The sequence below is a fragment of the Micropterus salmoides genome, unplaced genomic scaffold (genome assembly GCF_014851395.1).
Source record: "Micropterus salmoides isolate LMB-PRFRI ecotype aquatic unplaced genomic scaffold, ASM1485139v1 Ms_hic_scaffold_5, whole genome shotgun sequence".
Classification (NCBI taxonomy): domain Eukaryota; kingdom Metazoa; phylum Chordata; class Actinopteri; order Centrarchiformes; family Centrarchidae; genus Micropterus; species Micropterus salmoides.
This window is the reverse complement of record NW_024044237.1, coordinates 33,505,524-33,533,209: the sequence shown is the minus strand read 5'-3', so window position 1 is coordinate 33,533,209 and position 27,686 is coordinate 33,505,524. Positions and strand designations below refer to the sequence as shown.

At 38.7% G+C, this 27,686-nt stretch overlaps 1 protein-coding gene and 1 long non-coding RNA gene across 6 annotated transcripts; one reads left to right on the top strand and one right to left on the bottom strand.

Annotated features, from left to right (window-relative positions):
* Positions 1 to 349: 349 nt before the first annotated feature.
* Positions 350 to 14,249, top strand: LOC119888468. Of its 2 annotated transcripts, none has more exons than XR_005441887.1 (4): positions 350 to 602; positions 988 to 1,202; positions 4,185 to 4,286; positions 12,862 to 14,249. It is a non-coding gene; the product is annotated as an uncharacterized LOC119888468 (long non-coding RNA). The 2 variants fall into 2 exon arrangements; XR_005441888.1 differs by having other exon boundaries at positions 350 to 768.
* On the bottom strand, positions 9,412 to 27,686 carry slc25a48 (solute carrier family 25 member 48). 4 transcript variants are annotated; one of them, XM_038699021.1, is made up of 8 exons: positions 27,139 to 27,686; positions 24,075 to 24,118; positions 22,998 to 23,069; positions 22,833 to 22,882; positions 20,823 to 21,075; positions 19,167 to 19,454; positions 16,624 to 16,757; positions 9,412 to 12,962 (listed from the first exon to the last, which is right to left on the bottom strand). In XM_038699021.1, exons 1-8 carry the CDS (start codon positions 27,147 to 27,149, stop codon positions 12,858 to 12,860), a joined length of 957 nt encoding a protein of 318 aa, XP_038554949.1. In that variant the 5' UTR covers positions 27,150 to 27,686; the 3' UTR covers positions 9,412 to 12,857. The 4 variants fall into 4 exon arrangements, with proteins under 4 accessions (XP_038554949.1, XP_038554951.1, XP_038554952.1 ...); XM_038699023.1 differs by lacking the exon at positions 22,833 to 22,882 and having other exon boundaries at positions 27,139 to 27,664; XM_038699024.1 differs by lacking the exons at positions 22,833 to 22,882; positions 27,139 to 27,686 and adding an exon at positions 21,772 to 21,900.

Below are 27,686 nucleotides of genomic sequence, written 5' to 3'. Positions count from 1 at the left end.
ATAAAAGGTAACGTTTGCAGTAGTAGCCTCCTAGTAGAGGAGATAGTTAGATAAGGCTGGTAGCTATAGCTTTATTTTCCTAATGAGGCAAGTAGGGTCAGAGGGCCAAGGTTCACAGTTTGCTATTTAACGTAATGGTTGGAAAAAGTCAGCCGTCGCTTTTTATTTTCTCCAATACTAGGTGTGAATGTAATAAAAATATAGTTATTTATGGTGAAGAGAGGGTCATGCATCGCTCAGGGTAGGCAGGATCAAGATTCATACACTCCCCTCAATCTCCCTGATAATTAACAAACAAGGCCTCATAGCGCCCTGGGCGCCTCGCGTTTTGGCCGCCTGCTGCGCCTCGCGTTCTCGAAGGAGCGATCTGAGCGCACGGAGTTGGAATAAATTAAACTCTGGTGCACAAAAGCGCCCTAAGTCATTCAGTCAGTCGTTTTTTCCATTGTCCAATCGAATGAATGGAGAGACGGGCCCACAGTTGCACTGACGGAAGTTTACAGTTGCTTGGATTGTCCGGAGTCTGCAACAAACTTGCCCCGACTCATCCTAAAATACGCCTTAATCCGACTATCATTAGGACGAAGCTACTGGACCAACTGGTAGGCTAATACCAGTGTCTCCTCTTTCTGAGGGTCTCATGTAGGCTACACACACGGATCTCCCTTTCCCGGTCTCCTGCGTGTCTGTACACCTCTCACCCGCAGGCGCTCTGCGTTTGTCTCTTTTATTAAAGCGGATGGTTTTAGTGACAAAAGACACAGACCTGTGAGTTGTGATCAAGTTTCTGCTAATATGACAGTTATTAATTAGCGGCAAACCAAAGATTACAGTTCGCTGGCGCTTTGATTAGACTGACAGGACAGCTGATTCGGTGAAAAACGCAGCGCACTAATGTTTTCCAATTTCCACCAAAGCATTGGTGTGCGCCCCGCGTTTAGCGATTTTCGTCTTTTCGGGGCCTTAAACTGCAGATTGTGTTTTCAGTTTTCAGAAGTGGACTTCCGAAATGGCTCCTCCCACTTCGCAACGGGGATTCAAAAAGAAAATGGCGCTGATTCACCTGTGAGAGGAAGGACTAACCTCCCGGGACCATGTCAAAACCTTAACTTGTGGTACATTTTGCTTCCCATGAGGGGCGAGTCACCGTCGACAGTCGGCATGGAGCCGGCTAAACTACAGTTAATAGCAGCTACGTTGAGGTAAGAAACTAACTAAACTGGTTCACCTGTGGGGAGAGAGCTCACTTGTCCATTCCATTAATTTAATGTATTGACACCTGTAACTTTACGCTTTGCGGCTGCGCCAGCTGGATGTCGACAACGTGGACATGGCATTAGGACTTTCCCTGTCTCCCATGTGTTTAAGCAGATTTGATGGGGTTAACTGAGGTGTAATGATTATGAACTTTTTAGTGGTTATACTTTTGCATACCTCCCCAAAAACTACTGTGTCGCCGAGGATAAAGAATATGACCACAAGACTTTTCTTCTCCCACCGAAACTCACATATTTCTATACAAGGAACATCTCGGTGTTATGTATTGTGGGATGTAGGGTAGGCCTAATGAACATTTCTGTCTCAAGGGGCTGCCAGAACTACCTTTAGGCTACATCAACGTTTTTAATATCCATAGGCTATTTAAGTGTAAGGTCAGTTTAGTGGTTTGTTACCCATTCATCTCTACAACACCATAGTATGTAAAAGGCTTACATTAGGATACAGTTGTGTTAGTTTGATATGGAGAAATATTCTTGTATACCAAAGTATTATGAAGGAAGAAAATGTACAATTACAAGTAAAACGCACATTAAGGCAACTAGTTTTCCCCCAGTGACTGAATGTATTAAATAAATATTTTCTGTAATTAGTTTATTGCATTTTCAAGGGTGTTAATACAGCTCCTAGTGAATATTAATCACTAAAGGCACGGCCAACCCCCCCCCCCCCCCCCCCCAACATTTGGTCTTCACTCACTACTTTGCACAAGTATACACACATTAAGTCACTGCAGTATACACTCTACAGCACCACAAGCAGGTTGTTTTACAGCTAAATTCATATTTCAAACACAATGTAAATGTGTTCATGTTTGCCTCTGTTGGTTAGGGGGGTTGTACAGTAGAGAGGGAACTGATCGCAGAGTTGTTGTAGAAGCCTATTTGAATCAGCCTTTGCCCAAAAGCTAAGTGGGATATTGATGGGCTTCTGTTGTTGACCTCAGTGCATGAAGAATAGTGTGAACCTTGTGCCTGACAAAGTTCTGGCTCTGTGTTGAATTTCACAGATGTATGAAGAAGCTCGCCCAAGGCAAATCAGTAAATCTCTATCGAGTTATAAAACAAACAGAAATATTAATCAAACGCGTATAACACTGAAAAACAGCATTGTACCACCATTGTACATATTGTGCCTCAAAACACAAGTCATTGAGATTTTGTATTATTTATTCACCATTATCTGCGGACATTAAGTGGTTTTAATTGCCTGAACCAGAACCTAACTAGAATTTTATTTTATTTTTTTTTACGATCCACAGAAAATGGAGAAAAATCCACTTAAAATGTGACCGTAAACATTATGCAGACGTGGACAATAATCAATATAGTTTCTGATGTGTTGAAGGAAAATGTGAAGTCCCTTACTTACATTTGAGGAACAACATAAAAATATAAAAAGTGCTTAAAAGGCTGATTATTCATATAAGCCTTGGTTAGTTATGTTCAGTGACGCCCTGCTTCACACTCACTACATTTGCATACATTCACACTGTCCGGTACAAAAAGTTGCCCGCTGCCGTCCAGAAAGTCCAACCAGCTTCTCTACTCCACCGCCGCTTAAATCATTGTTCAGTTACTGCTTGCGGTGATTTGCTCTGTTACAGTTTTGTTAATCCTGAAGTCAGTGACAGATTAGTGTGTTTGTGTGTGTGGGCTGTTTGTAATTTCCAGAGACCAATAGACTTTTCTCATTAAGGGTCTTAAAATGAACGACAGCGAGAAGGGGTTTAGTGTATTTCTGTCTCCTGAGGAAAATTCAACGCAAGGCATTTATATATGGAGAGAGAGAGAGAGAGAGAGAGGCTTTATTTCAGCTTACATTTAACAGGGACATTGTAAATGCCCACAGAGGTTGTACTATATAATAATGTTTGTGTGTTCTTTCAATCTAGACCTATTTTTCTGAAGGCAGGCGTAAACACTGTATCTTGCAATAGGTGTAATTATATTTCCATTATTTCTGCTCAAAGCAACAAAATAAACAGTCCTGTGGGGAAAATATAATATTTGTTTGTCTGTTTGTTCTGAAATGTAAGGTAAGCTGAATGAAAAGCTGTTTTATTTTTCTTTCATTTTTTATTTTTTGGACAATACAAGGCTCAGCACAGAATCAAATTGTGAAATTAATTGCAAAAACAGTTAGAGATAACAATGGAAATGTTTTTTTCACATTGGCCTTGCAGCCTGTGCACAGTAACATTCAGGTTTTCATGAAATCTCACGCAGTATAACAAACTCTCAGCCCCATGACATTGTTGCAGCTTACGCATCCAAACATGAAACAAAAGGCATTTGTAACTGCCATTTTTATTTAGTTTTTCTTCTTTTACTAGCTCATTTGGGCTCATTATTGTCCAAAGTGTCTGAACTCACTCCCTCCATCACTCATGTATATAATAGATACAGACGTAGTTTACTCTAGGAGCCCATCTTTAAGATTTAAGAAATGGACAGATTATTGTCATGTTGCGTCATCACTGACCAGTGTAGAGTTCCACAAGAGTAATCGCATCAGAATTTTTCAGAGCCCAAGTTGACCAAGTTAATTGTTTAATCCACTAATCATTTCAGCCGTAATAAAGTGTAGGTTGGCGATTCCCCTGCATCATTTCAAGCAGTGTGCAGTGGCAAGGAGTTCCTGTGGTTTTATAAGGCTCGGAGCTGACTGTCTGCTGTGATTGCACGCTCTATTGTTAAAATAGAAAAACCAAAGACTAGTCTAAAAGTCTACTTTCGGCCCTGATGGCCACAATGTTCATTATATCCCACAGCGGAGGTTTTGTTGTTCTGGAAAGCTTAAAATTTAAATTGTGAAACTTGAGGAAAGGTCTTGGACAGGGGGGTAATCCTCTGTGGCTCATGAATGTACTTCATGTTCATTGAAATTCTGTGTCTTACTTTCAGGGTTAACGTTTAGTCCAGAGGGTTGCTTGACGAAGGCTGACCGCAATGGACTGACCATAATGGGAAAAGGTTGACCCTCTGAGGAGCGAGGAATGTGTTGAGGTAATTTCATAACAGTCCATTACAGTTGGAGGTTTTGACATGAAGGTGGTGCTGAACTAAGTATCGGTGGTCATTGAAATCACTACGATACGTCTTCTGGGGACCACAAATATTCAAAGCTAATTTAAAAGAAATCTGTTTCTTAGTTTTAGACATCTTGAGTAAAAGTTTCAATTAGACCTAATGTTGGTGCTGGAGGAAATCCCATGCAGTGTTAAATATGGAAAAGGTTCGTCCTCTGAGGTGAAATATATTCTGTAAATGTCACAGTAAGGCTCTTGTGGTAGTAATTCTGATCTGATGGTGGTGTTAAACTAGAGGTCTGAGTTCACCAAAGTCATTCTGGATCATTCTCTGTGGACCATAGTTGTGAGATATCTTGCTCTAGACCAAAGTACTGGAAAGCTGGATCATCATCTTTAGATGATGAAAAGGAAAGCAGTAATCTTGAAAAACAAGTTGAGGAAATGCTGAAAGTTTCTCATTTTTAAACCACATTTTTGAAGTATTTGTAACGAGTAACTAGGGAGAATCTTTGGCTGCATCCGTTCCCACGTTTGAACTGAAGCCATCAGCCAACACATGGAGCCATAAAGTGTAGGATGGAAGCAGATGATGGGTTTGGGTTGGACTGTGTGTTTCCGTGTCGGTCCCTTTATTTTGCGTGCAGGGGTGGGACGCTCAGCTGCACTGGGACACAGCCAGGAGGGAAAATCACAGACATTTGAACTGAAAATGAAGACAGGGAAGAAACCGAAGTAGATGGGGGACATGAAGGAGGGTGACCGGTGGAGCTTGATGGATGACAAAGCAGCCGACACACAAAATTATAGCTGTGAGTTGCAGGCGGGATAAAATGCAGAAAGTGTCTAATTTTCTCACCTGGTTGAAATGGCAGCTTTAACAGCCACTGCACTAATGCAGATGCATCTAAAACATCTTCTACATTCTGTTACTTGATGCTAGAATATCTGTGAGTCTTTAACCCTTTGATGCACAAGCTATGCAAACCCCTTCTAATGCATAACATGGGTAACATTTGGATTGTTCGTTTTGCTATATCTTTTGAAATTATTTTATTTCATTATTTAATATTTCATGTTGGCATTACATATCTTTTTTAATTACCACAAACAATTATTTCTATTGCATTACATTTCTTAGTGTATGAACAAACATGTTTTTTGTATTCTACATCAATTTTACACACATGGGCCAAAAATGACCCGTATGTTTTTACATGTTTGATATTTATTTTATATTTTGATATTTGTGAATGTTTGCAATTAGGAATGTATTTACTGCAGACCACTATTCACCTGCCACACATTTCATAACTGAACATGCATTAAATGTGCAAAAGCAGCCGTGTTCACCCTCTCATGCATAAATAATTAAAAACATTATCTAGACTTTTTAAAGATTCTATTAGTACTTGAAATTGGGCTAATATCCAAATCCATTCTGTTTTTATTTTTAAATTATTTAACTGTCCACATAAGTGGACACCAGGCAACAAAGGAGTAAAATGCCACACCTGACAATACGGAATAGTATGTTTTTATGTCATGTTATGCCATGTATTTAAAACTCATATTTTAGGAACAAATAGAGTAAAAACACTCACAGTGGTATTTATCATCATAGTTACAAGTATGCAGAAAGCCAGTAGCATATTGTTATCTAACTTCATGTTGAATCATCTCAGTTTTAACATATCAACATGTAACAGATAAGACAGTTCTACTTGAAACTGATTTCTCTACAGTATGTGAGTAAAATTCTTATTTCTTATAAAGGCCGCAAAGCAGTCAAAAGTTGCTGTTTAATGCTGTAATATGCACTTTTGCATTGTTATTTATGTTTATATATTTGTTAAATGTCTGTTTTATAATACAATTCATCACATCTTTGAAAAAGTAGAATAGATATACTGGCATACTCCACTGTTGCACGATGTCCACATAGGAGGACAGTTGGTTTTTGGTGTATAATAACTACATTTTCTCTAAATTAAATACCTCGATTGACTCCTTGAATAAAGGTTTTTCACAGATATGCCTGAGGCATTTAGCGCATGGTCATCACAATCGGCCACAGTCGTTTGATGAGGTCATCAGTCAATAAATATTTGGAAAACAAGAGTAACCACTCTTACAATGTTGCTATCAATCAACTGACCGTGTCCTCAAATGACTTTGAGAACATCACCATGATATAGTAGCCCCAAAATGGAGTAAATGTAACTGTCCACAAATGTGGACAACATGCCTGAAAGGGTTGGGGTGGCGATGGCGCACTGGATAGGACGCATGAGTTTGGTGTGGGAACGTGTGCATAGCAATTGTAAATCGCTTTGGATAAAAGCGTCAGCTAAATGACTAATTATTAAGAAATGTGTGGCAGGTGAACAGTGGCAGTACATATGTTCCTAATTGAACATCAAGTTCCTATGAAATTCCATTATGAAAACATACAGGTCATTTTTGACCCATTTGTGTAAAATTGATGTACAAAGATATGTAATGACAATCGAAATATTAAATGATGAAATAAAATTATTTGCAAAGATAAACAGCCACACATGAAATTACAACTGTAGGAAATGAATACAGGTAATATATTTTTTTTTTTTTTACCCATGTTGTGCACTAGTAATATAGTGATACAAAAAATATTTTTATTGAAAAAGTAAGAAAGGACAAATGTAAATAACGATTTGTTATGATCAAAAAAAGTTAATTTAGGAATACTGAATGATTAAATAAAGTTATTGTAAAGATATAGAAAATAAAAACTCACTTTTTACCCATGTTAAGGGTTAAACAAGTTGATTTGTTCTGAAAACACGCTGAAATTATGTTACTAATAAGACTTTTAGGTTTCAACAGACTTGATAAGACATTCCTGCGGTATGTAATCTAACATTTTAAATTATAGTAGAATACTAAGTGTATATATATATTTTTTTTATAGCAAAATATAATGCATCAACATACCAGTACATCTGTGCCACCTAGTGTATGTAAGGAGCTGTTGCACCCTTTATGGAGTCTTTGGGCCAGCTTTTCATGCCATACTGTAATACCACAATTACCAATTTAGAGTAATGTTGGAGTCAAACAGGGAATTTGTCAATCCTGAAGGAAACATAATCTAAATAATGGAAGTTAAGGGGGGTATTTTCTATAGTGTTGGTACAATGGTGCTTTCAGTGGAATTATGCAACAGCATTAATTTAGCTGATGCTTTTATCCAAAGTGACTTTGCTATGTACACTGACCGGCCACTTTATTAGGTACACCTGTTCAATTGCTTGTTAACACAAATGGCTAATCAGCCAATCATCAGCCAAACAGCACTGTGCTCCAATTGCCTCTATGGTCATATTTAAAATGCATCTGTAGAAGTGAGGATATTTGTGGTCCTGGCTTCTTTGTAGCATCTTGGGAACATTTAAAAGCGATAGCATTAACATATCGAAAGGTCAAACACGGGGGCTGTGATTTGGGTGAGCTACAGCCTGACCCGACCTCAAACCAAATCCCAGCTGCTGATGTGTTTTCACATCAGAAAGCGTGTCAACATGAGTCTCATTTACATTTAAAGTGCTTACTGCTCCCTCTTCTGTTGTTTAGCCCACGCTCATCAAGAGTGACTTGAGATGAATAAAGTCACTCTTGTATTCATTACAAGAGTTGAAACAACAGGAGATTGACTTTTGTGTTTATAGAAATAAAATCAAAAGAATACAGATTTAGTAGAGCTCATAGAAATTTTGTTGTTTAACTCCTTAATTTTTAAGGCTGCAGTTTTATTCTTGTCATGTTATATCTTATTTGAGATTGCAATTTCAAAATACAAATGTGTATATGGAGATTTGGTTCTTTCAAAATCAATCGACAAATTATTATAGTGAGGAATTTTTTTTTTTTTTTAGAATAAACTACCTGACAAACCAAAATACTCAATGCAGAAATCATAAAAATCCATACATTTAAGTAAAGCAATTCTGCTCATGGATTTATAACAATGTGATGTTTGATGAATTCATGAGCAGAACTGGTATGAGTAAGGCAAAGTCTGTGATGCTCTCAACCATAATATTGTCCAATCACCCAACTCTAGTGAAGGACAGTTTCTATTCCTAAATCTAATTCCTAGTGCAGTTTTATTTGGCACACTAGTTATTCTCATGATTTTTAAGGGCCCGGCATGTCAGGCAGTGAAGATTCATACATCTAACCTAGTTTTTCTTGAAACCTCATTTATGATTTTACCTTTATCTTGCTAGCTAACAGTAAAGCTGGTGACCTCTGACGCAGACTGCTAATTGGTATTTTAATGCTTACAAAAATCTTTGTCTCCAAATCCTTAAAACAAAATCACAATTGTCACAGTTGGACCTTCAACCACACTGACTCACAGAACCCAAATTTTAGTTTTCTCCAGGTATTGCAGGCCACTGAAATTTTGTCCTGAGTCTAATAAGATAGACAATATGCACTGAGTGCTTCTTACTGTAAACAGGACTGGAAGCTGTTGAGGCGCTTACTTTGAGGCTGCATTGCCTCAGCAAGGTTAGCTTTGTCAGACTGACTGGTAACATTTACCCAACAGTCTTCTGCTAATATATTGGTGTCAACAAATAAATAAAAGTAAAGTCTTACTACTAATAGTTTACTTGTTTTCGGGGTTTTTTTTTTGTAGATTTCCTTGGATACTGAACTCCAGTTGACAACCAGCTTGAATGCAGATTAACAGAACTGTGACGGCTGCAGCCTGACTTTGTGTTGTGAAACGCTGCCATCTAGTGGACACTGTAACATCACAGGGAGGTTAAGTACACAACACAGAGCGTTCAGTTTACTGTAGTTATGACAGTGACCTCAGAGCTTTAGACTCTTATGTGCAGGGGCCAACTTCGGGGTGCATTTCTACTCCCGCCTGAATCATCCCACCAGGCTCTGTTACAACTTGAAAATCAACCCCTTCCTTTTAAGACGTGAAAACATCTTGTGTTCATCTCGTTACAGTTCATGTATGCATGCAGCGGTTGTCACATGGCATGTTGTAACATGAGCTGCAGAGTAGATCAGATTCAGAAAAGCAATAGGACCACTGATGCGTTTAAAAGCTTTCTTTATTTACAGTAAGACACTTCTGGCTCTCCACCATCTGGAATGGCAGTTAACATATTTACATGATAAGAACATTATTTAAAATATAACTACAAGGCAGGCAAATGCATTTCTTTAAAGACATTCCCTCCAAAATGTGAAATATCCAATAAGTGTTAGTTTACGACAAGTTAGGGTCTGCAGGAAAGTTTTAACAGATTAAATGTGAGTGCAAAATGTTGTTGTTTTTTTAAACCATTGGAAGATATTTTTCATTGAGGATTTCTTCGTTTTAGAATGAAACTACTTTTGTGCATCATTGGCTAGAAATTTAACAGTTAGTGACTTTATACAGCAACATTGAGATTTTGCTGCAAAGCTTCCTGTGTATCTGAATTCATGAATTTTAATCGTATAATGGGAAGAAGATTAATGTGAATTTAGAATGAACTCTTCTTAATATAAGAAACAAACATTATGTACAAGCGGACGGAAGCACACGCAGTCCATGTGCACCTGAAAGCGACAATTTATGTTGTGAATTAATGTCATTTTCAATGCTTCATAATGATTTTCAATACAACATAAGAGCAGTTGATTCAATGCAAATGGAAAAAACAAAATCCAAAAAACTAAAATGTATCAACGTCATTTAAGTTTGATCATTCTGATCAGGTGCAAACAAGCAAAAATACAGCGGAACGTAAAACAAAACTGAAACAACCTAAAGACTGAGAGCAAACTAAGAGTAAAAGCAATACAAATGTTACATTTAGACTACTTCATCTTGCTCAGATCAAAGTGCAAAGCTCCCTTCTTACTGATAATTGACTCTACACAGACCACATGATGACCAACATTGATTTGGTGATTTGCAGGTCACGAGACGTCTCGGGTAAAACAATTTCTTTTAGACTTCATATTGCAATTGCCCTCACAGGGATAAATAAAGTTTTATTAAACTGAATCAATTCAATTTCTATAAAATACTAAACAAAAAAAACCATCCACCTCTCTGGACTCTAACCTAAACATTTAGAATGCTTTCGAGAAAAATCAATACTGTTTTTTATAATGTGTAATAACAAAATATTATAGTGTTACTTATTTATCTCAGGGTCACACAGAACTATAATGGTTTCTTCCACGTGTCTTTGTCAAAGTAAAGTTCTGTTACAGGGTAGACTGATCCCAAACTCACAACATAACCTACCTCGGCAGCAACACAGAGTTCTTTGGTATTAGAAATACTCAACTCCTCCATTTAAATAATGAGAATGCTAAAAACCAAAATCATCCATGTGCTTTTAGTGCAAGTTAGCTTTGTTATACTAATATTTTAGAATTTCCCATGTCAGCATATATTTGACAACTACTGCTATGTTATTTTTCATCATGCTTTTACTGCCAAAAACAACATTAATGTCACTTTGAATGATGTTCATAAGATAATCTATAGTCATTTTAATAGCCACTGAACACCCAGAGATACTAGAGGGGCTGATGTAGTTTCTATCCAGGACTTTATGCCATTTAAATAACCATGTAGCTTTACGTACAGAGCAATACTGGCTTGACGGCAAAATCAGACTATGGAATTGAACATGCAGTTTTCTCATGCCAGTTAAGTGTTGGCACAAAATGTACTGTCAAAAAGCAGTGATGGGTAACACGTTGGCATTAATCGTGTAATCGAGTCCAGCCTCGGACTCAAATCCCCCCCTTTAGACCTGTAGTAGCTTAACACACCACATAAGAGCGCAGCACTGCCGTCGAGGCTCCGTCCAGGAACACATGGATGACTTTGGTGTCCTAATTCTTAGTTTATAAAAAGGTTCAGTGTGTAAATTTTAGTGGCCTCTAGTGGTGAGGGTAGTGAATTGCAACCAGCGGCTGAGTCGGCGCTCACCCCTCACTGTCCAAGCGTGTAGGAGAAACTACGGTGGCAGAAGACATTCTGTCTGCTCTTGTGCTAAATAATTATTAATACATTTTACTCATCTTGCTTCTTCTAAACCAGACAACAACTTTGTCCATTTGGGCTACTGTAGAAACATGGCGACTTCCATGTAAGGGGGACCTGCGGTGTATGATATGTAGATAGAAAACACTTCACTATGTAAGGTCTTTCTGAAAACATAGTTATGGATATTATATTGCATTTCTGTCAATAGATCCTCCTAAATATCACACACCGAACCTTTTAACAGGACAACCATCCAAAACTAAAAGTGCTAGTTTAAAACATCTTTGATCAAACAATCTTTGTGTGACAATTTGGTCAGTATATATCTCGGCGCTACAATATTTCATTACTTCACAGCGAAGCGTTCAAAGGCTGTGGGGCCGTCTGCACGCCGGGCTTAGTGATGTCTATCTTTGTGGGGGGAAAAAATAGTATCCCTGTTGCACGATCTAATACTGCGACTAGTAGCAGCTATGACGCATTGTACCGAGAGTTGCTACGCCGTTGACATTGCTATGCTGAACTCCCATTTACCGGCGCTCTTGCAGATTATTTTAACCAGCACCACAGAACACCGTTATTGTACCTGCTCAGAAGGGTTTTTTTTAGCCATGACAGGCCACTTGCTGTCTCGTCATTTACAGAACGGGTTAATTTAGGGAAAAGATTTAAGGATAGGAAATCTCGTGGCTATGAAAATGTTGGTCAGCACAGCTGAACACATGATTCATATCCTCTCTGGCTTCACCCTGAATACATTGTGCAAGCTGTGGAATCTAAAAGGGGAAGTCAGAATGCCAATATGCATTTGCTACGCATCATCCCGTAACATTACTCTGATGGACAACTGCAGTAAAGACTTGTCAGTTGATTGAAACAATTCAGCTCAGCTATAATTAAACAATCTCAATAAGTTGTATTTCCGTAGATGTACATCTCCAAAGGACTGGTACGTTCCCATTACTCTCACACCTGATAGCTTGACGATCGTGTAGCCTGTTTATTAGACGCGCCATTTTTTTCCTGGTTTGTTTAGTCCTCTGCAAGACTTCATCCCTCACAGGAAGCGTTTCAGGAGTGGAGCATTTTGTCTGCCTGGTTTTGCCCACTTTCTCAGATTTTGTTGATTTTGGTAATTTTTCCTTGATTTTTGTGCTTCTACCATGGGTAAATGGGCTACGTAGTTAACTGGTTTCTTTCTTTGTCTGTCTTAATTGTAAAGATAGGACCTCTGTCAAAAATAGATGCATTTTCTGTATGGTGAAATCACAAGCATTGTCAAACGGCCACGATCGTCTCCGACCGCTCCGCCGTAGCCGTGGTGTGTTCAGTGTTTTTTGCATCAGCTCAGAAGCAGCTGACCCACAGCTACAATAAACTGCAACCAATCTCTTGCCACAAAGAAACTGAGGTCTTTTTGCTGTGCACTCAATTGCCAAAAATCGGAGTGGGATTTCTTTTACCACCAACATGTTTCCTTTTGTCCTAGAGCCCCCTGAAGAACTGCAGGGAGAGTTCGTAGGTCAGGAACATGGTGGCGCTCATCGGGAAGCCTCTGATGGCATTTACTGACGCTCCGCGGAAGAAAACCTGCACACAAGAACGCACAGTTTCAGTGAACTACATTTTTATCTTTTGTTATTAAAAGAAACAACTCGGGCATTAACATCCGCTGGAAATATTTAAACCAGTAAAAAGGGCCTGTAAAAAATAAAACAATGATAATTATAGCAATATATTTTTACCCTATAACAATGTTGATTTAACTCATTTGAATCACAGATGAATTAGCACTTATTTTGGAATGAGGATATTTATTTTGTTTAATTTTACTTGTGCACATTTGTTTAGAAAAAGATATTATTAATTGTTTTTAATGTTCTATCTCTGTTTTGCAAGTGTTTATCATGCTCATGTATCATGTGAAAAGTTTAAAACCATAATTAACCACCTGGTTTCTTCAGCTTTCACTCAGGAGCAAAAATCTGCTTTTAAACTTTAAAATGATTTTACATTGATCATGAAAATTATTGATATTGAATGTTGTTTTTTTTATAGTGATAACACTTTTGCTCAGCCCTAGTCAGAACTGATGAAAAATGTACCTTTTGCACAGACAAGAGATGCAACAAGAGATATGTCTGGTACTGTTTTGGATCCAGTTCCAGTTTGGAAAAATACCCAGATTTGTTAAGATCCGATTCTAGAAAATCACTTTTTATCTCTCTTCTTAATCAGAAAATATTCAGGTAACATTAGCAAGCTTCAAATATTTTGCTAGCTCTTACGGTCACGTTCACCGGTTAAAACAAATATCATGGAGGCGGATTATCAGATGTTAATGTTATTCTGTAACAGCCAGGGCTGCAGTCATTTCCATGAGGTTAAATTTGCTGATGAATCCAGAAAAGAAACAGAACTCTGCAACGCGGCTCTGCAACTGTGCTATTTTGTATTTCAATAAGACCGCATCAAATGCAGGTAGCTTGTGAAAAATGTCAAATTAAGAGGACTACAGCTGTTTAATGTGTCAGATACGTTTCATCAATATTTTATGCTGTTAATCATATTTTATCTACAGGTTGTGAACATTATGTTACCACTAAAAACTAGTAAATGAGTATTTGTGGCGTCTTATTCTTGGGGGTTTAACTTATTTATAACTTTAGTTGATTGTGAATCAGTTGTCATTTTTATAAATCTTGTTTTCAACAGTGATATTGTTTTACTTTTGCTAATGTTCATTTTAGTTTTGTTTGCTCACTTTTTGAATTTCACAAATACCAAATAAAATGAAATGATAAAATGCTTATGTATTAATTTCTCCATGGCTACAATAAACAAGAGCCTTACACAGGTCTCACTAAAAAAAACAAACAATGGTGTTTGTTATTTTGCCTTGGAGGATACTGTCCTTTAATAATCTGACTTATTGATCTGAACAACGGATCTCATGAGCAGTTTACTCCACTTTCTTACAACAGCCATGACTTTGTTACTGATCACATGATTGTTTTTTCATTCTGGACAGTTTATCTACATCTCGTAACCTTTGACATTACAAACATTAGTAGGTTCACATTAGACTCAACAGCTGCATCACTTACTTCTGCTGATCCATCAAAAGCATTTCACCACGTTTGTTGTTTTTTTTATTATAATGTAACATGTTTTTTTTAATCTGATCAGTCACTCTCTGATTAGAGGTTTTCTTTTTCGACTGTACGTGTAGATGTGCTGACCTGGCTGCCGATGTTGTAACATGACCTATACAAAAAAACAGAAGGCTTGTCTGGATGCTGAGCTTTCATTGGCTGACAGAATGACGTGGTCCAGTGCACTTCAGGGTATTCAAGCTCTGGGAACTCTGCTCGACTCCCATCTGGGTTACATTGTTTTCTAGGGTTTTAACTTGAAACGATCTGTTTCATTCACAGCAGCTAGTACAGTAAGCCTGGGCTGTAATGGTGTTTCATGTAGATTCAAGTCTCTAAAATACAGAAATGAAATCAAAGTTATCTGCTTATTTTAAGAGGCATTTTGTTAGACTTTAGAATTTTTGAATTGCAATCTGGGAAATTTATCTTAATCTGGGCCAGTTTAAATACAAAGTGAGGTATTCAATTATAATAATTTTTGTCAAGTTCAGCAAATATCTCCTCACGTTCTGCTAGCTGTTTGTTCTGTGTGCGCTAAAAAGAAGACTGGAGTTTGTACACAGCACTGGCTCTGTAAATGGGGAAACAAGGGCTCAGACAGAGTCGCACAACCATATTCCAGCCATGAAGTCCATTCTGTATGTTAGCTTAGCAGCAGCAACAGTTTGCTGACCCTCAGGCCCCAATCCACACCACTGCGGTTTTGGTTTTAAAACTGAGACCTTTTTCTACGTCTGCATCTCCTGTCCAGACTAAATCGGTAAAAACGAAGACCTAAAACTTTTAGTGCGTACGGGCAAAAACTTTAGAAACGACGCAGACGTTCACGTTCGGCTCTCTGATTGGGTCTTATAAGTCATGCAAAGCAGAAACACGATGCTACTGACAGTGTTTTTGAGTTTTTGATTTGATATTTTTATTAAAATATTTTGTACTGTGCAAATAACACTCATAGCCTACACTTGTACAACTGTGTGTGTCGCCGTTTACTTTGCGACGACTTCCAGTCTGTTTTCCGCCGCCACTTTTACCTCCATTCAGTAGCCCAACAGTCCCAGCTCATTACTGGTCCATGCAAAATAAAATCTGGTGTGGTTATTCGTCTGTAGTACTTTATTCTTTCGCCAAAACTTGACAAGAATTTCCCCTCGGGGGATCAATAAAGTATTTCTGATTCTTCTGTAACTACGGAATAGACCATCTGCTTCATGTTTACGCCGGCACGCACATGCCCAGTGTACGTGAACGGCCACTAGATGTGCGTTTTCAGTTGTTTTCGTATAGACTGAGATCAACGATGGGGATCGTATTCGTGTCAAAACTCGGTAGCGCGGGTGGCTCCTCAGCTAACATTAGTTACACATTACACTTTCTGTTTCGTTGTTTGCTCTATGTCTTTGTCGTGGTAATGGATTTCTCTAGAATCGCATCCCCCACCTTTAATCAAGCCTGGCACTGTTGACCTTTCCAGCTGTACAAGCTAATAAAACGGTCTGGAATTATAACTAAGCAGTATAAAGAACAAACGTAGTGCTGCAGGGTTTTTAAACAAATCATGGTTCGTACATTCTATCAACACGAAGATACTAAAGCTAACTTTACCTAATCATATCCTTTTGCCAAACTTTATTTCTGCTTGAGGTGAGGAGGCCCATTTCTGCTATAAAACTCTGCAAACACCTCGTGCTTCTGACTGGATATAAAATCTATAGGATAATCAGCGTTTTAAAGGCTTAGACTCTAATATGTTGAATTTAAGAATTGTTGATATTATAAAAGACCTGCAGATATTTTGCTAAATTAATCACTCAACAAATTGTCAAATGACGCCAATTTCTGTCAAATGTAAAACGTGCTTCCTTACTGAGGCACTGCACTCTATACATACACGTTGCTGTAACTTTTCTGTACCTTTTTTTTAATGTAATAATGCTCTATTAACAGTAGCTTGGACCCCCATCTGTCAAATATGGTGGGAAAGTCTTTTGACTTTTAAAATGCATGCCATCACAACAGAATCACTGTGTTTGTAATTAACATTTTTAGGGTTGTATTGTTCCTGCTGTAAACCAAACTTCTCTTTCTCCGCTCACCTGAGCGCCCTCTGTCTTGTAGCTGAGGATGATGCAGTGTAAAATTCCCCTGTACTTCCTCTGCGGCTGAGCGTCCGCCTGCATTCGACTCTTCACCACATCAGCTGGCGTGGCCGTGACCCAGGAAATGGACCCTGAAGTAGAGAAAAACATCATCAATTCCCGGCCGCAAGGAACAAGGAAAACTACAAACGCCACTCAGTTTCTAAGTTCTAGCTAGAAAACACGGACATTTTTCAACAAACAAAATCAAGCTTATGGAATATAATGTGTTATATGCAAGATATAATGAAAATTGTGCTTGGATAGATTTACCATAATTAGCCTTTTTTCTAAGCAGGACCACAGGTACACAAGGAAGTCAAAGACTGGAAATTTCAATGGGGAACTTATAACTTTGATTGTTGTTATACTGTTTTTCATTCAGAGTTCAGGCTGTAACTCCACATGAGAAAATCTAACCTACTAAAACCAATGATGCACTCAGGTGCTTCTCATAAAGGTTATATATTCATTCAGACAGCTGACCAAGTGGAAAAGTACCTGTACGGTAAAAACAACATCAGGCATGCCAGCGGTATCATTTGAAGTTGCACCTCAGCTGACACATTTTATAGTCAAATATCTACACCAGCCAATTAGGAATTAAAGAAAGTAGAAAGTATCAAAATTTTAGCGGAAATTAAATACTTTTAGAAAATGTGAAATAATGGCTATACAAGAATCTTGGGCTTTGCTCAGACAACAACTGATTGCAGGCTGAACATCCAAACCTCACTGATTTATGGCACCCAGCTAAATTCTCTCTCTTTTCTGATGTTTTGACTATCACATGTTCAGATGTGGCCAGCCTGCATCTGGAAACAAGTGTGCTTCAACCTCCACAGGCCACAGGCCCCCCACTGTTTATCCACTGCACGCACAGCTCATATTCACTCGGGCGGAACCATGTGGTTGGCTGGAAGTTTACACACCCCCTCCTGCTCTACAACTCAGTGCAGTTGAGGAGGTTTGACTTCTACAAAACATGTTGGAAGAAAAACACCATCAGGATCCTTACTTTTAGAGCTTGAGTTGTGATGTTTTCACATCAGTAGATGGCAAATGGTTTATGATTTCTGCCTAAAATTACTTGAAATTGGATCATAAACCTGCAAAGCTCCTTTCAAAAAAAAAAAAATTCCTATCTATCTGCACAAACGGAAACCATCAATACTGCTGACTGTCCTGATCAAGACCAATCTACACTGTAAGTTAAACAGGCTTGTAGCTGCACAGACAACACCTACAAGAAAAAGAATGTGACAGCCAAGATGATAAATTCATGTGTGTAAAGTTAAAGACACACTTACTGCAGTTCTACATTCGTTACTGAACCAGTTTAATATATTACTATTTAAGCAAACTTTGGGGATTTAGAGCAAACATCACTTTTACACCACTGTCTTTCCAAACCAATTATACTGTGTATTTTTTTTACTCCAACATGCTCCGCTTAATACACCTTGTTATATTTATTTACTGGAATAAAATACGCCCCGCGACCCTGTACGCAGGACAAGCGGTTGACGATGGATGGATGGATGGATGGAATAAAATACGTTCCATCAAGGCACCAAGTTTGTGCCTCACATTTGAGCTGCAACTATACGTTTACTGATCAATTTGTGAGGATTTGAGAGCTACGGCGGGACGTGTGTGTGTTTTCTAACATTTTATAGACTTGAAGAATTATAGATTAACTGTCAAAATATTGGCAGATTAATAAATAATGGAAATACTTGCAGCCGTTAAATAGGCTGACCAAGAAAGTAGTTTGGTGTTCATTCAGAAACAGTTTGAGATCATGCCAAATTCCATTTAGTTGGGCGTGTACTGCCGGCTTCAGTTGCAATATAGTCTGGAATCTGCAGCTGTTCTGGCTCGTCATGCTTGATAGATACTGTATGCGAGATCTCAGCGCAGATAACGTCTTTTAATCCCCTTCCACTTAATCTAAAGAAGCACACTCAACAACACACTTTCAGACATTTCCCTCCAAGTCCCTCCAGTATGGTGGCCTCTCCGTCTGCATTACTAAAACATAACGGGTCATTTTATGGTTGCTCTGAAGAAAACAGCTATTATATACCTGAATTAGCTTCAAACTTCAATGTATTTATGGCAAAATTACTTTTGGATTGATTGTTTTTACTGTGCATGCTGGCCCAAATCAGAAACACAGACGTACTCTGTACATAAGGTTATAATTTAACTGGCTTCAGTTCCAACCCACACAAAGCAAAGCATCAGCACTTTTACACCCTGTATGAATCACTTTCTGCCTCATGACCTGCTATACTATAAATGTTACTGATCCCGAATGTTTAGCTTTACTTGTCTTCACATGTTTGATTCCTGAGTCTGTGGCTTCTAGCCTCGATTAAACCTGTCCGACATCAGTGAGCGGATGGCTTCAGGCAAACCGAACCATACTAATGAAATATAAATAACCTACTATACATTGCTGCGCTTTAATTTAAAAGACAGGCTGTGAGATTTACCTGCTAGTCCTCCAGCCAGCCCGATGAAACACGGATGGGGGCTTGACGTGGCGTCTGGCTTCAGCAGGTCGCAGAAGATGGTGTAAGGGATGAAGTAGAGCATGTATCCAGGAACGTCCCTCAGGATCATGGCCCCGGCTCCCCTGTACAGGCCCTGCAGGCCCTCGGTCTGCAGGATGCTAATGATGCAATGGATGGGACCTCGGTAGAGTCTCTGGCTATGGATGTCGACGGAGCGCAGAGGGATGTTGGTGCAGCTCGATACGTTGCCAGCAAGGTGCACGTTCTCTGTAGAAAAGGAATTAAATGTGATTGGCAGGTCATGCTAAGTTGATGAAACCGTAACAGCTCAACTCTGACTCTCACAGTAAGAACCTTGCTGTTTCCATTGGGAGTGGAACCAGCAACCCTGGCAGTGTTCACGCAAAGCTCCACTAATTAAAAATGTGGGATGTTGCAGATACTTCCTGGGATCGTCAGGACACATTCACTGTGGATGGCAGTTCCAGTAAAATGAGGTTATAATAAAGTTTTTATTGTAGTGATAAAAAAAAGGCTTATTGCTCTGTACACAGTCATGTAACAAGTATCGGGTTTCTCAAATCAGAACAATTCAGATACATTAATCACACAAAAGTCTGCTGAAAGTACAGTACATGTTGCAAGAAACGTTCTGGCACGGATCTATTGAGACAAGGCCAAAGTGTCTTTGAGGAAACGTTTCCACTTGATGACAGCTATGAAGAGCGTGAGCTTTACAGACACTGTAAACACATACAAAGCTCTAAATGTTTCACGTGCCATTTTATTTTACCTTTAAAGTGCTCTGCTTTACTGTTAAAACGAAAAGATGAAACCCAGACAACACACCTTCACCCAAAATATAACCCTCTAGTATCAAATACCCTCCCCTGAAGGTTTGAAAGGAATCCTGAGAACTTAGCAAACCATTCCTGCAGCATAACTGACTTCTCGACTGCCCATCTGTAATCTCAGTATAATCCAAATGCCTAAAAACCAATTTGACCACAGCAGGAGGATACTGCTAACAGCTACATTTCGAGACAGCAGGGGGTGAGTGAGTGATTATTTTGGGTGGATTATTGTTTTCAGACTGCAACTAATTAATAAAGTGTAAATATCAAACGACCAGAACTTGCTGCTCTGAAAGTAAAGAGTGCGATGAGGTTGAAATGTTTCCAAATCACTATCTGGAGTTGTGTCCCAGTTAAATTTTATTTATTTTTTTACAGCGTCAGTGTCTCTTCTCAGCACTTGGTGGTTGTGTCATAATGACATTCGGCTATTTGATGACCGTGAACTGCTTCAGGACAACAGTCAGTTTGAAGGGCACAGTGACTGGCTTACTGATCATGACAGGACATGACCCAGCAAGTGTGTTCCTTCACACAGGGTACAGTTTATTTATTAGATTTTGAACATATTTTTCTTCTTCTTCAAAGTTTAAGAAAATAAACCTGGACAAATTAAAATCATTTGTAGCTGGTTGGGCCACGCTGGGTCTGCACAGGCTTAGACTATGTGTCAGAAAACCAGAGAAAAAATCTTTTTAGCTTTGAATAAAGTGTTGTTTTTGTTTCTGCTGCCTCAGGTAAAGAGGAAAATCAAGTCGAAACAAACAGACCCCTAATTTACCTGCTAGATCCGTCTGAGTCTGCATTTGCAGTCTGATCTTCACCAGATCCACCGGGGCTCCCAGGCCCACTGATACCAGTCCAGTCAGCATGCTGGCCACAGTCAGGTCCAGCATGCCACAGGGATGCCGCCCATCGCCATAACGATACTTGCTTATAAGTCTCTGTGTGTTACTGAAGAAGCCAAACACCACTGAGTTGTAGACGGTGATGCTGGCCAGCGGGAAAGACATGCCTTTAAAGAAGCCCATGGCCTGAGAAACACAAAGACAGAAAGGAAGGAGAGTTAATGACAGACAGTTTATAACTGTTCACAATAAACACAACTGAAAACCTTCCATTTTTAAACTCTAAAGTATACTCAGATTTTTCTTCGGCCTGTGCCAAGAACGCACAGAATGAAAAATGAGGCGGGATTTAGCGGCCAAATATTGTGAGTCTTTTCTTTGTGGAAAGTACTCCGTCTCAGCTGGGGAGAGGTTGGAGTTTGGAAGTCACATGTTGAAACTTAAAACACAGCTGCCAACGACATAGAAATCATCTGGCGTCTGAGGAAAGCAGACCTGTGGTTTCTTGGACAGGGAGTGTGGGGCCGCAACAGTGTGTAAACACTGGAAAACAATGAAACGGATATCATGAACACTTTTCTTAAGTTCTCAGCAACTATATTAATCACGCCTATTGCACGATTAAACTTCAATCATTGTCCTTTTACTGTAAATATGTAACTGTAACCGATCATTGAATATGTACAAGTTGGCCACCCGCAAATTCATACTCCAAATAGGGGGCAGCACATCACCAGCGTAACTACTAATCAATGCCGTCATTTCAAAACACGGAATAAGTCAGAGAATGAGGAAGGAAGGAAGTTGTCGAACGTGACTAAATAAACGTGAATAAAACATTAATAAAACATACAATACCTCGTCCGTGAACATGATTTTTACCTGAGTCAGGTCAGATAGATTTTCATCTGCAATGGTGGTTGATTAACAATGAAGACCCCCATGATCTCACGCAACTTCACGATGTCATCAAACTACGTCTTTTGTTTTTTGTTTTGATGTGGGAGACCCCTAGCGGCAGAAATTACATACTGTGCGTTTAAGCTGAATCAAATGTGAACAGCAGAAACACAACAAACAAACAATTACAAAGTTAGATTGAGTTAATTGTATTTTCTGAATAAAAAGCACGTAATTTTGCGCATGCAGACTGAAAGTAAAGGAGAATTACAAAACTTAAGTGTGTGAAAACCAAATTGTCGTTATGACTTTCACGTTAAAAGTGACTCAGCGCAACATGTAAAAATTCCTATAACATTCAAGTAACACGTGCATGTCTCTAAGGGGCTACGGACGCTATGTTTGAACTCAGCTATCATCCATATTTTGGTTATAGGACAAAATGGTATTGTGTAAATTGTGTATAAGTCATTTCCTACAATAAGAAATCGTTAGGGCGGTTTAGCTTTTTTGTTTTTTTTCACAGTGAACCAAACAGCGGTGGCATTATGCTGCTGTGATTTTAGCATGCCTGCATTCCAGAAGCAAAAGTGGCGTGATGTGTCCCCATTTAGCACCAGTGTTGATAACAGCTCTCCACTGACTACAGCAGAAGAACAATTCTGTGTTAGTATGTTTTATACAGAACGGCAAACTGTAATATTGACCCAAAGTTCCCGCCTTGAACGGGCTGTATAAAAGGAGGTGTCATTTTGTTCGTATTCCTGCAGCTGAAAAGAAGGCCGCTGAGCACACACCCTTTGTATGAATGGAAGTTAAGCCAAGATGATGTGTGACTTGTTTGTTCAGTGAAAAAGTGCAAACATATAGTTCTCCAACAGGGAAGCAAACTTTTGACCAGGCTTTCTCAGTAACAACGATGACTCAGTGTAGTGACAGCAGTTTTTAGGATTCATACGTGTGCATCTCTAAAGGCCGGGTTCTGTTTTGGGTTCAGTCATGAGTATAATTCCAATAGAAAAATAAAGCAGGACGGTTAATACCCTCCCCTCTCTCTCTCTCTCTCTCCTCTTGTTGGCTGTCTGCCTCTTCACTGTTAAATAAAAGGTGAAAATGCCAATTAATAATCTTTTTTTTTTTTAAATGATGTAATATCCAGTACCCAAGTACCCAGATTTGTTAAGATCTAAGTAAGTTTGGATGTTTACCGTTTCCTGCCTGTAGATTGCGAGGATGCAGTGCAAAGGGCTCTTGTAGTCTTTCCCCGCCTGGAGCCGTGTCTGGAGGAGAGAAAAAGGGCCGTGTTCGTTTAAAAAAAAGGCAACAAAAAAGATTAAATAGAAAACTGAAGTCTTCCACCTTTTTTGTAGCTAGCCTCTGTTCCATTAGCTTCAGCTGGACACTTATAGATTTTCTTATAGATAAAAGATAGTTTACTTTCATTTCCTCCTCACCAGAGGCTGAAAAATATTACTGGAGTTTTTCTGTAATAACTTCTTATATAAACACAATATTTAGTATTGTATTGGACAGTAACATTTGAGCTTTATAGACCAAACTTACAAGGTAAAAGATGATGCTTTTAATAAAAATTTTAAATACTGCAGCAAACTAGCAAATGGGCCAAAACTGCTACGTACAACATATCATTTTCACTACGGATTTCTCTTTTTTCTGTATTATAAAATGAAAAAATTTAAAATCTTTGTAGCTGTACATCAGTACATGTAGCTGTTAGAGTAAACAGAGCCTCTTCAGCATAAATGAAGTGCAGATTAGAATTAATTGCTCTTGCATAACAACAAATACACGCGAATGTACCATAAAGTACATACTTCAGGAGTCTTGATCAATTACAGATTTTTGTTCTTTACTACCGTCAGGACTAGGGCTGAACAATTAATCAAAATATTATCTGAATTACAATATGGCTAAGTGCAAAATCCAAAGTGCAGGAGCAGCATTTTTCTTGATTAAAAGGTCAGATGTGTCGCAACATAAGATTATAAATGAAGCATTGTGGTGCTACAGAGATGCCCCAGCATACAAATCATATTCTCCACATGTAAGGGAACGGCACAGCAAAAATCCCATTATCATTTATATTAGATTTTTCAGTGAAAACAAAATTCTAATTATCATTTCCACTGAAATCTTGACACTCGTCACAATATCTGTCAAAATAAAATAATCACAATATGTTTTGCATATCGTTCAGCCTTAATCAGGAGAAGACAGTGATGAAGTTTATGCCGCAGTAAAATTATGCAGTAGGTCTGAAATACCTTCACTGTGTCCAGCGGATGGCCCACGACCACACTGGAAGCTCCTGCAGCCAAAAGAGAAATATAAATAGACGTAAGGGAAATGAATGCACAGCATACCAGAGGAAGACTGTTTTTGCTGTAAAGTCAAACTACTCATTAAGTTTATTTTTCCTGTTTCTGTCATGAAGTGGACTTTTGTTGCACTTTAAACCATTACATGTTACTTCAATTAAATAGCCAGATAGTGAGAGAGATGTACTGAAACATCTCGGGAAATTTGAGTTTTGTGTTTCCTTCTTTAGAGTCCTTTGGGGGCTGCAATCATGGGGCCCTGGGGCAAAAATAAGCCATTGTGCCCTGATTAACCCCCTGTTCCCACTGTGCACTGTGTGTATCCCACTCCAATTACTCATCAAGAGCACACAGCACTCTACACATGGCAACACATGGCTCACAGTATCTTGCTGAGAAACTCATTTGACACTGAGTGCTACCAGGACTGTGTGTCATCTAGACTTCAGTAATTTGATAGACCATGAGTGAATTTAGGACTATGCACCACTTCAACATAGATCATTTCTGTTGATATTGTGCTTTCATTGCGCACACACCAAAACCTACTGACATACGTGAACCTGGCTGGGGCTGCTGGAGCAACTGCCTACTCTACCAACCCATTTTGCCTATTTGGAAAGCTATGAAAGACAGAACTGAAGCACAAACTGAAGAAAAAATAGCTTCATTTTGCAACTGCTCCTATAACGCCACTCCCTGCAGCAGCTCACCCTTCCCGCATGTTAAGAATTCTTTGGGCATTTTCAAATGCAACAATACAACTTCGCTTTGTTTGAGGCTTCCAAGTTTGTTGCCCAACTTAAATTCAATAGCAAAACAAAAAAGGCAATGACATGTCAAGACATGTCAAATTGTGTCTATAAACTTAACTGATTCTGTGGAGCTCAAACTTAACCTCATGGTCACTTTAAAGCACATCGTGGAATCCTTTGATCTCTTTTGGATTTACTGCAACATCACCTTCTGATATTACTATTTTGTGATATTTTCTTGAACCTAAGTAAGAAAACAGAGTAACTGATGCGTTTGTGCACATTTAACAAAGCAGTCCAAAACTATAATGAGATGTGGCCCCTCATACTTAAGTGTAAATGCAGTTAATTTGGAGTTGTCCCTTGGGGGTCAACAGCAGAATAAAATACTTCTTTATTATTTTATTCACTTAATGACAATGAGAAAATGCATCTAAATGGCCCGTTTAGTTGTTGCTTTCACCTTTCAACTCCGCCCCAACTACACTTGAAAGGGCGGAGTTCAGCCATTTTTATGAATACAGACACACAATTAGTGAGTTTAGTGTCAAAACTTGTTGTAACGCACCTTCTACTGACAAAACAGCTGACAGTTTTATTGCACTTTACATGTGTGCTTATTTTAGACCACATTTTCTTTTAGTTGAGCAATAATAGATTTTGAGAAAGCTTGTCTGGTTTTACTTTTACTTTCTTTCTTTCTTTTTTTTAAGTGCAGGGTAGGGCTGGACGATATGGCCAAAACTGTTATCACGATAAAAAGTTTCATATCTTTCGATTTCGATAATTATCACGATAAGTCAAATCAAATCGTTATTTCTTTCGAGTTTAAAGGCTGATTTTTGCTTTTGAGTTAAAGTTGAAGAAACCTGTTGGTTAATTGTGGTTTAAACTTTTCTTTATGGTCAACACTTGATGCCAAACAGCGGATCACTTCACAAATCTGAGGCAGAACATTCAAAACAATTCTGAAAAAATCTTTGTCAACAATTATGCATAAGTAAAATTAAGTATAATCTTTTTTTCAGTCCTTTTTCCTCAACAAAATAAACATCTTCATAAAAAAACCCAGTTTTTATGATTCAAGTGAATAAAATAACATTTATTGAATATTTATTGAACATTTGTTGTATTGTTATTGAAAAAAATGATATTGTGATAATTATTGTTTTATTGTCCAGCCCTAGTGCAGGGCATCATTTTATAGCACCTTCTATATAAAATTTTGATTTTTACAGATCATCACCATCAGATTCTTTCTTTCAAAGAACACTTAAATATTTAGACAACTTCCAAATTTCACTTTTGTTTTTGTTGACATCTTTTAAATCTCTACATGTAGCTCCCGCCTACATGTCTGAGTTACTAAGCCTATAAACCAACATGCAGTATATCAAAGCCATCCAACCAAAATCTGGCTAACACTGCGTACCAAACCTAAAGCAAAAGGTGGGAAAGGCTCTGTAAAGATTTCCCTTTCCCATTAGATCAGCTGTCTGTTTTTTTCCTTTAAGTGAGTGGTTTTATACTTATACTTAATATGTTTATGCTTGATTTTACTTTCACTTTGTTTGAATAGATGCTGTACAAATAAAGTTTTACTTACTCATTTACACAGAGCTTAAATGTAACTTTTTAGTTTCATTTTCACAGAACCTTTAACTGACCCTGTCTCTCATTTGATCTGTACATGCAACAACTGAAATGTTTCAGAGTCTCTGCTTCTTTCTACTCATATTTTCTTTACCAGCTACTTGTATACGTGTATAACTTTTTGATTTGAGAAATTAAATTCAAATGAGCTGCATCAAAGGGGTTCACTTATCACTAGCCCCCCCTTGTTTTTTGCTTTATGCAACTACAAATGATGCAGCAACAGCGCCGCTAGTGGACAGCAGGTATCCCACTTGAAAAGACGTTTTCTCAGTAAAATTGAATTTCTAAATAATCACTTCTGCAGCGACAGTGTCTGAAAGCATGCACGGCGGCGATAACGCGTTAGTTATTTAGTTCATAGGTCAAACACGAAAGGTGGGAGTGTTTTTTATCGGAGGGGGGGGGGGGGGGGTGTTTGCAGACCCTCCATTGTTACATTGGACGTGACGTGGAGACGTGAACTTCTTGTACAAATAATTTAATCCAAATAAACAATGCATTTGAGAAGCCACTGAGTGGATGGACTCACCTCCCACAGTGATCCACTGAACACTCTCGCAGAATAAAAAGCTGCCTGGAAACAAGGTTGTGTCACTCACCTCCGATCCATCCTGCAATAAAATCATCCAACCGAAAGTTCTTTGAAGTCTGCATCTTCAACTCAGAGCTGCTCTGTGCGTCCAAACTTCAGCCGGCTGCCTCTCATCTGTCAGCGAAAAGCGCCTCTGCATCAGTTCTCAGCTGCAGGGATGAGGAAGACACCGAAGCTTCGCCTTTATTGATAAAGCAGCGAGCAGATCCGTTTCTGAGAGATCTTGGAAGTGTTTGCTTTGATTAAAAAAAAAAAAAAAAAAAAGCTGCACACCAGGTTGGCACGATAAGCCAATCAGAACAAAGTTCCGATCTGAGGGACAGCACGGCTGGCCAATCAGGTGTGAGCTGTCCATAGCCACCCAGCCTATAGTGACACCGTCATGGAAATGAGCCATGAGGACGAAAGATGAGCAGAAACAAAAAAAAAAAAAGATGAGCAGAAACACTTCCGCTACTGACAGACCGAGCCTGGCTTCACTCTAATGTACTATATACCCGGCTGTATTAAGTTGATCATATTTACAATTATCATGCCCACAATAATGATAAACAA